The sequence below is a fragment of the Notothenia coriiceps genome, unplaced genomic scaffold (genome assembly GCF_000735185.1).
Source record: "Notothenia coriiceps isolate Sejong01 unplaced genomic scaffold, NC01 NC01_scaffold00004413, whole genome shotgun sequence".
NCBI lineage: Eukaryota > Metazoa > Chordata > Actinopteri > Perciformes > Nototheniidae > Notothenia > Notothenia coriiceps.
Window position 1 is genome coordinate 28,318 of NW_011337114.1, and position 9,700 is coordinate 38,017.

Below are 9,700 nucleotides of genomic sequence, written 5' to 3' on the forward strand. Positions count from 1 at the left end.
GTGTTGAGGGGGAAAAGAATGCATTTAAAATGTCTGTAAACGCTCTGCAGATAAGACAACAATTGCATTAGTGAATGTTCAGAGGACTTTCATCTCGGCCCTATCTACGCTGCCATCCCCCCCAACCCCCGAAGAGCTGCACATGTTACAAGCAGATTCATCACTTATCTTTTAAAGCTCTTATCCAGGGCTGCTGTGCCCCCCCCCGGTTATCGCTTGACCCTGGGCTTTTAGCGTGGCAGGTGTGAAAGGTCTTGGTTTGACCTCTCCGGAACCTCAAACACAAGATCACTGCGTGCACCACCAAAGGCCCACAAACAGAGGGCCTTGAGCAAATGAGGACAATGACCACAAACGATGACCTTTATTTCCAAGACAATTAAGCTGATCTCGAGTGGCTGCTCACACATCGCCAGATCAAAGTGTTGCTATTCGAGTTGGAAAGATATATCTCCCTTTGGAGAAATTCTTATTAAAAAAAAAAAAAATAGTTCACTCTGTTTCTTTGCACGGCTTTTTACATCATGTATGGCAATGTGGGAACTTCACCCCTGACATTTTGATGCTTTTCTGAAAGACAAAGGGCAGGCATCAGCTCGGCTTGTATTTGCAAGCGAGGCTTTAGGGTAATCTGGTATTGTCGGGGTGTTTTTTCAGGCCAAGGGTCATGCTCTCTGCATCTTCTGAGGAGAGAGATCCTTCCACATCCTTCCTGTGTGTGTGTGTGTGGTGTGTGTGTGTGGTGTGTGTGTGTGTGTGTGTGTGTGTGTGTGTCGTCTGCTGCCCCACACAGCCCACTCTCTTGCTCTTTGACTTCCAATTAGCCATATAAAGGCAGCAAGCACCCATTGGAAAACCGCAGGGCTTGAATAAGCAGTGTCAGGAATTCCCTGGAACACACACACAACACACCACCACACACACACACACACACACACACACACACACACACACACAACACACACACCCACACCACCACACCACACACACCACACAACAACACACACACAGCACACACACAACAACACACACACACACACACCACACACACACGGCCCCCTCCCCCCCTCTGCACACACTCTCCTCCTTGCTTTGCTTGATCTCTCTCTCAAGTACACAAATAGGTTGGATGAAACAGACAAGGGGAAAGAGGGCGAGGAAGAAGAAGAAGAAAAAACCCTGAAAAAAAAAAATCCAGCCTCTCTTCCGGCTGTGGCCATTTTCTTCAATCATAATTTTATTTGTGGACTCTGAAGCCTGAGAGAAAGAGGGGGGGGGGGAGAGCAGCAGACGTCCCCTTCCACCCCCACCTCCTGTTTTGCCTGAGCCATAGGCAAAGGCTTCACACACACACACACACGGACGAAAGAGGAGCACACAGAGGGCTAGGCCGCAAGTCATTAGTTCCTGGTGGGCAAGCACTGACAAAAGGCTGTGAGAGAGAAGTCCGCATGAGTGCCTGGAGAGCGACCACAGGAACTATGGAGGGCTGAGCACAAGGACGTTCTGCTGCTTTTTTATTTTGTTTTGGGGAAAGAAGCAGCACGGAGGACATTGTCACAACCGAGCAGCCGTGCTACAACAAGAAGAGAAGAGACAGATCACTTCCTTGTGTTGAGGATCTATACTCGTGTATTTAGGAGGTGAGCGCAGTCTGCTGCAGCTGGCCCACGGCCACATGCGAGTGATGTTGTTGTGAGGACATCAACTTGTTTTTGCTCGATGAGGAATGACTTCATTGTGGGTCACAATGCTGCTGCCGCTGAGGGGATTACAGCAGAATAGGAGAGCTGTGTCTGCGCTCTCAGGCTCGCTGAATGGGAGGAAGATCTAGGGCAAGAAAAAGGATTTAATTTGAAGGAAGGAAAGCCACATATACATCCAGGTAAGCTTGACATTATTTCTACAAGGATTTAGGGGCAATCTTTTGGTAGACAGCAACCTTATATGAGGAATAACTGGCGCAAGCAGGGATAACATTTGGTGTATGGGGTGCTTTAAGAGGGGTGGTCAAAGCCTCTCCAGGCATGTGCTAAGGCGAGCTACACCGAGGTCCTTTTTCAGCCATTACTGTTGCTACAGAGACAGAGCTGGGAGTGCATGTGTGAGAGTGCAGCGGTGTGCTAGGGCAGATTTTCCCCCCCATGTAATTTGCTTGAATATCTTTTCAGCCTTTGCTCTCTTTTAGTGGAATGTGCACTGTATGTTTTACTCATTGTTTCCTGTGCAAAGGTTCCCAGGATGAGACCGTTTGACCAGGCAGCGATCGAGCAGGCTACTTTTGAGCCATCTCAGGAATCGGTGTAAAGAAAAGGACCAAAGCAACACAGCTGGAGGAAAGAAGACAAGAATAGGGGGAATTTAAATCCTCAGGCATGCAAAACTAAAAGTTGCCACACTGACTGTTTCCAGGTCATAGTGGAGTGGGAGGGGACCGAACCGCTCTTTTTTCTGCCAAACACCCTCCCTCTCAATGCTGTAGCCTATTTTCTCTCTAATTGACATCTGCTTATTAAGCCTGAGGACTCTTTATTTTCTGCCAATATAAGCTCTAATTACCTTGATTAACGAAGGTGAGCACAAACAAGCAGGCAACACTGATCCATTTCAGGTGAGGAGAGACACACTCTGGACTTTCTTATATTTATGTTACCTTGACAGCAGCCAGACATCTTGGTGGCCTGTCCCATTTTCTTCCTCCGTGGTTCGGTAACCAAGCGATGGCCATGGTGAGTGGGGGCTGGGGAGATCCCAACGGGGGCACGAACGGGCTGGGGGAAAAGAGTTACCTGAGGGGGGAGGACGAAGACGGCTCTCCGCAGGCGGGAGGAAGCGACATGGAGGCCGGGGACGATGACAAGTCCTGCGTGGTGGACTGCGTGGTGTGCGGGGACAAGTCCAGCGGGAAACACTACGGCGTGTTCACGTGCGAGGGATGCAAGAGCTTCTTCAAGAGGAGCGTGCGGAGGAATCTCAACTACACATGCAGGTGAGGGGCATTGTGGGTAGTTTTTTGTTTTGTTTGTTGATAGTATCGTGTGTGTTTTTTTTATACAAGTTGCTAAAAGGTACAATGTAAGCTTAGCTATACATTGTTATACTCTATCAATACATTTTTTTGTTTGCATAAGCAACGAGGCTGTTGTCTTTCTAATGTAATTGAGTGTTTTGTAAAGCAAATGTAAAAATAAAAGGAATACAGGGAACCACAAATATAGCCTAGCATTTACATTTTTAAAGGTGTCTCTATGGCACTGAAACTATCAATATATTTTCTATTTCTGTTCTGCTAAGGATTTAAGTTTTCAATCAAACATGCCACACATTGTCTGGTTCCATCATCACAAATGTGCCTGCTGTTAGTCCTCTCTGATAATAACTACATATCTTTGTGATTTTTCATGGTCTGATTTAAAAACGAGTTGTATTTAATAAATGGGTAAATTGGGGCAGAACTATTGGTAATTGCATCCCTAGTTTGCTAGAGTATAATGATTGTGAAGCTTGCCGTACATCAAAACATATATAGAGTTTCTGCATAATATCCAAATTCAATAGAGAAACTGCAGCCTGGGACTGTTTGCTATAATTAGAATAATTATAACATGTTATGCCTGATATATCTAATGTTCATCTCCAGTCCATGGGCAGGTAAACAGCAAACAGGCAGTTAAAATATTAATGTATAGCAACACCACTACTATGATCTCTACAACACATCTATCTACAACTATAACATAGTCTGAAAAGTCTGCACATTTTAAGCTCAAGTGGAAGCAAGTTCCATTGCCTTATACCGCAAGGTAAAAATCAGATTGTGCAAAGTCGGTCGGACTCAGTGAGATGTTTAAGTCAAACTATTTCAGTGCCAATATTGTCTTGAATGAAGGGCTGCAAATTACTTTTTCCAATATATCTCAATCTTTTAGTATTTCTCTCAGTGAATTGATTTAGGTTTATGTTCTATAAAAAATATACCATTTACAATTTCTAGGAGCCCATGCTGGTAATTTCATGATACTTGTTTGGTGTGAACAAAACAATCAGAACTAGAATTTGAAAGATTTTACACGGAAGATTTGGCATGTTGCGCTTGAAAATTATTGTAACAATGAACTGATTATCAAAAAAGTAGCAGACAGTGTTTTCTGTTTATTGAGTTCACAACCAATTGTCTCTGCTCTACTTTATAGTTGAGTAAATATGAAAGAGTATGTTGTACACTACAGATGAGAACAATACTGTATGTGGAAGAAGTAACACTGAATGAAACAGTCATCATGCTTTCTAAGCATAGTAACATTCTCTGAGGCCTTGTGGTAAATCTGATGCAATATTAATGTTTGAGAGCACTTTAAAAAGGAAGTCTTTGTATCATCGCATAGACAATTATATAATCAATATGACAGTTTTTGTTATATGATGTACATTCAAAAGTTTGACATACACTTTGCAGCAGTAAAGGAATGATTGATTGCACTTTTGCCATCAGGGTTGGATAGTTTTTATCATCTTCATGAAAACCAGTAAAGTCACAAAACCACTTGTTGAAAGCAAATCACACAGTCTGCATGTCATCGGACTAAATTATTATGTTGGTAAGCAATAATCAGCAATATCATGTGTTTATGTCCTCAGGTCAAACAGAGAGTGTCAGATTGACCAGCACCACAGGAACCAGTGCCAGTACTGTCGACTGAAGAAATGTTTCCGTGTTGGCATGCGCAAAGAAGGTATCTGCCTACCCTGATCTGTAAATCCGCAATCGATTTTGATCCCTTAAGAAATTATTTGAGACTGTGGGACACACTGCCACTGCGCATGAGCAATATGGCAAATACTGAAAGTGAATTAATGTAAAAAATGAAAATAATTGATATTTCCTTTACTGAAGATTATCAGAGAGACATTCCATTACTACAATCAGCAGCTCTTAGGACAATAACAAATAATAGTTAAATTTGCCTTCAATGTTATCTTGTTTCTTCTGCTCCATGGGCTCCATAGTGCAGGGAAAATGCCACACATGGCTGTCTAGGCCCTATCATGGCAAAGGAAGCCATGCGTGTCAGCTCAATGCCATGTGCTAAGTGGCTTAATCTAGTGCCTGTTTAAGAGTGACTGAGAGGAATACAGTGCTAAGACACCTGCTTCCCAGAGCCTTAAGCCTCTGGGTGAAGCTGCACAAACCCTCTGCCTTGTTGGCTAAATCAAACAAAATCCAATACAGGGTTTTCAACTTAAGTGGCAGAGCCCAGATTGAAGTATTGTTCAACGTCATGCCGATGTTTAAACAAAAAACAATCACGTTATTTTGACCTGGTTCGTTCGATTTTTAGAACAATTGTTTTCCCCCTCTAATACTCACAGATCGTAAAGCTTGCTAATGAGACTCATTATTGCTCCCTGCAGAGAGATTGCCACTGCTTGACCATCTCCACAGAGAGGTCAGGGTCAGCTACAGAGCATTACTCAGGCTGGAGTCTGTTGCTCAAGGACACCTAGACAGAACAGATGCTTACAGCATGAATACGCACAAATTAACTTAACTCTATCCAGTATTCTGCCCTGCTGCTTTGTTTTGGAAGTCAATGTGTCTGTATTGATGTTCTTTCTCCTAGGGTGATTTGGAGCGCAGGATCAAATCTATGTGTATTAAGATTATGGTTAAATGTTAATTAAATAGCGTGCTGTAATTCCCCTCCAGAATAAATATTTCAGAGGTTTGAATTTTGAATGGAGAGTAATCTTTTGTCTCGGAGTCTTTGTTTCATTTCCATAGATAACCTTCATCAAACCTGACAAGAATGAGTCCCCTCACTTTCAAGCTTTTCTTGAGGAATCAATCTAGACTTGATTGTGCCTGTATTCTGATAATCTGACATTCACCGCTGGCTGAACTCAGTTTTAAGTTTTCTTTCCCTCCGTTTTCTTCTCCAAATCCCTTCCTATACCTCCCCTTTACCTTCATCTTCCGTCTCTTTTTATCTGCCCTTTTCCCATTCCTTTTGCTTCCATCTCTTCTCTTTCTTCTCTCTTTGTTTCCTCCCCACCCTTCCTCTCCTCCCCTTTGTACCCCAACTAAACTACAGCAGTTCAACGCGGTCGGATCCCACCTCAGCCGAGCCTCAGCCCCTCCATCACGCCCTTAGGTGGAGCAAGCGGCCTTGGAGGTGGCGACTTCTACAACAACAACAACAACGGAGGGAGTGGCGGAGGTCAGCCGGTGTCTGAGCTCATTTCCCAGCTGCTGCGAGCAGAGCCGTACCCCAGCAGTAGGTTTGGTCACCAGTACAACCAGCAGGCCGGACCGGATAACGCCATGGGGATCGATAACATCTGTGAACTGGCTGCAAGGCTACTCTTCAGCACCGTGGAATGGGCCAGGAGCATCCCTTATTTTCCCGAGCTGCCTGTTTCAGATCAGGTTAGCAGATTAGATTTTAAATTGTGTTTGGATATGTGGCAGTTATTCCCTGGTTATCAGATACTATTCTTTGGCATGTTTCCATGAGAAAAGGTTGTCTACATGGAGACATAAATATACAATGAATACAATGAACATTAAAAATGAATGATGACAGTGTAGGTCAATCATATTAACACACTCACAAATCCACAGGTGGCTCTGCTGAGGCTGAGCTGGAGCGAGCTGTTCATCCTCAATGCGGCCCAGTCGGCCCTGCCATTACACATGGCCCCCTTGTTGGCCGCAGCCGGCTTCCACTCCTCGCCCATGTCCGCAGAGCGTGTCGTGTCCTTCATGGACCAGGTGAGGGTGTTCCAGGACCAGGTGGACAAGCTGACCCGGCTGCAGGTGGACTCGGCTGAGTACAGTTGCCTCAAGGCCATCGCGCTGTTTTCACCAGGTGATTGTTGCTGCTCTTCTGTTCCATCTGATGTTATCGTAACACAATGTGCTGCCCAACCACCTCAGGCATTCTAAAGTGGCACTCCAGCCTTTAAATCTTATCCATAAAGTTGTTTCTCATTCATCTTTTAAACTCTGCACATCCAATGCTTTAAAATTAATCGTATTCAGACATCAGCCAACATAACGCTGATGACATCACCTGGACTATCTTTTTCCCACTTAAAAAAAGCTCCCACAGAGCCAAAGAAAATGCTAATCAATTAAACAACAACTAAACATGAATAGTAAACTGATCTTAATTCCATGACAGCCATAACTATACATCCATCTAATTGTATATGCTTTACCATTATTAGACTATGTATACACATATACATAAAGATAGATGTAGATTGATTGATGTTTTTCTTCTTTTTAATATGCTGCTAAAATGAGTGGATTGCAGCCAAACTGAATTATGTTGTGTTTGTCAAGCAATGAATACAGGCTGTTATGTTACTATCTTAATTTTCTAAATATTTATCGCGCCTCTCTTTATAACTATGGATAGGAACTAAACACACAAAGTAAGCGTCTTGGAAAACTATATATTTTAAAATGTAAAATGTCACATACAGCCTAAATATCTGTGGGGCTGCAGGTAAATGTGCAACCTCCATCTGGGAATTTATACAATGGCACCATCTGCTGGCTTATTAATGAAAACGTATGTGCTGCATAATTCAGTGCCATCACTGATCATCATGCAGCACATTGAATTTTAAGACTTGTTTTAGTGGCCTCCCTTTAAAACAATTTGCCTTGTGGGTTTGCCTCATCCAAAAGCATTCAAATATTTTTAAAAGACCCCATCCTTGTATTCCTTTTTAAAGCTGTGATATACGTTTTTAATGTCTTGTTTTTACAGGGAAGACATGCCGAGGCACTATATTTTATGTGTTCACCTCGGGGGCATTTTATTATTATATCTGCCTGGATTTCTCATCACAACTCTTTATGTAACCTGCCCACACTATTAAATAACGGCCTCCTTCTCCCTCCCCCTCAGACGCCTGTGGTCTAACAGACCCGGTCCACGTGGAGTCTCTGCAGGAGAAGGCTCAGGTAGCTCTGACGGAGTACGAGAGGATGCAGTACCCGAGTCAGCCTCAGCGCTTCGGACGCCTGCTCCTGCGCCTCCCTGCCCTGCGCGCCGTTCCAGCCAGCCTCATCTCGCAGCTCTTTTTCATGCGCCTGGTAGGAAAGACCCCCATCGAGACGCTGATTCGTGACATGCAGCTCTCCGGAAGCTCCATCAGCTGGCCGTATGTCCCAGGACAGTAGCCCGCTTGCGGATGAGGTCTCCGTCTGGGATTAGTGACGACAAAGACCCACAGGAAACCTCCTGACTCATCACTATCCATCTGTGTGGTTATCAAACTACAGTGCCAGCTGGCCGTCATATGACCTGTACTGTAACCACTCTATTCACTCTCATGAAATGATCCCTCTGTCTCCACACGGCCTCCAGTAAAGAGAGGAGCCAGTGCCAGCCAGGATCTGTCTTGTTGCCAGCCCAGTCGCTCTGGTGCCAGGTCTCAGGGCAGCGAACAGCTTTTCATGCTGAGCTCCGATATGGCCACCACGGCCAGTCATGCCACCACCCACATGCAACAGTGACTAAAGACACTCCAGTTTCATGTAGAGGGCAGCAGCACCCCGCGACACATACATCTAGAGGACAAAACGGTCCCGCCGCTGAACGTCAGCAGAACAATTTTCCCCACACTGGGCTCATTTTACACAGCTCACCCTTTGTGATACATTGACCTTTTTATCCACACTGATAACATTACAATTACATGATTAGAGTGGATCTAATTGAACTGTGGTGAACTGAATATGGGACAAAGTAAGAGCTTGTTTATGAAGCAAAGCTCTTCTAGCTCAACACTGAGGAGGGAATGGATCATATGGAACCAGAAAGAAAACAAAACCAAGGAAAAATCACCAAAGTCTATCATTTCATCCTCAGAGATGGCTTCTGATTAGAATAATTGGTCCACAAAGCAGAGAGATAAACGGACTCTTGTGACTGCCTGACCATCAATAGAACAATGCATTTAAACACATTCACAGGGCTCACTGTTTCTGTCATAAAGCCGCAGTTACAGGAGAGCGGACTTATACCTCACTAGACATCAGAATGCTTCAGTCTGATATTTCCTTAACACAAACCTCTGTAAATGTTGTTCACCAGAAACCGCCTTCTTTTTGACAACTGCCTTGTTTTTCATTCTGAATTTGGGTTGAGCATCACCAACATTTGTCTTGTATCTCTAAAAAAACAAAACATGATTTGACCCATTGAATCAGGGGGAATTCAGCTATCAAGCAATGTTTGGATCAAGCTTCTTTTTTCTTTTTCTTTGGAGAAATAGCAGGCTGACATCAACTCGGGTTCTTTTAAAACAAACAACTGAAGATATATCAATGGGTTATTAGGGCTGTACCCGAATATTCGTTCATTGGAGTACTATCCGGGTTTCAATATATTCGTTGTTTTTTTCCCCGTTTTTTATTGAAATCTCCAATATCAACGTAAGAGCTTGTGCCTCTTCGGGGGGTGCTAACACTTAACCATAAACTTTATCGTTTACTTTTTCCGTCTTTATATGTAGATTATGATTTATCTCCGTTAATCTCCGTCACGTTGTTTCCATAGCAACAACAACTTCCTGTCAACAGCGCTAACTCTCCTTCAAAATAAAAGCATGTCCATAAAAAATAGAAAGCCAAGCCAAATTACACTTAAGACATATACAACTGCAACGAAATTAACAAACA

General features: G+C 43.7%; 1 protein-coding gene across 3 annotated transcripts; it reads left to right on the forward strand.

Moving 5' to 3' along the window:
* The first annotated feature begins 1,792 nt into the window (after positions 1-1,792).
* On the forward strand, positions 1,793-9,489 carry LOC104942263 (nuclear receptor subfamily 2 group F member 6-like). Of its 3 annotated transcripts, none has more exons than XM_010767470.1 (6): positions 1,793-1,885; positions 2,233-2,989; positions 4,639-4,733; positions 6,093-6,427; positions 6,623-6,869; positions 7,923-9,489. In XM_010767470.1, exons 2-6 carry the CDS (start codon positions 2,721-2,723, stop codon positions 8,195-8,197), a joined length of 1,221 nt encoding a protein of 406 aa, XP_010765772.1. In that variant the 5' UTR covers positions 1,793-1,885; positions 2,233-2,720; the 3' UTR covers positions 8,198-9,489. The 3 variants fall into 3 exon arrangements, with proteins under 3 accessions (XP_010765772.1, XP_010765774.1, XP_010765773.1); XM_010767472.1 differs by having other exon boundaries at positions 6,096-6,427; XM_010767471.1 differs by lacking the exon at positions 1,793-1,885 and adding an exon at positions 1,904-2,146.
* Positions 9,490-9,700: the final 211 nt, after the last annotated feature.

Coding starts and splice junctions, on each gene's coding strand:
- LOC104942263 (XM_010767470.1), top strand. CDS start 2,721: ATGGCCATGGTGAGTGGGGGCTGGGGAGATCCCAACGGGGGCACGAAC. Junction 2,990..4,638: donor AATCTCAACTACACATGCAG/GTGAGGGGCATT, acceptor TTATGTCCTCAG/GTCAAACAGAGAGTGTCAGA. Junction 6,428..6,622: donor AGCTGCCTGTTTCAGATCAG/GTTAGCAGATTA, acceptor ACAAATCCACAG/GTGGCTCTGCTGAGGCTGAG.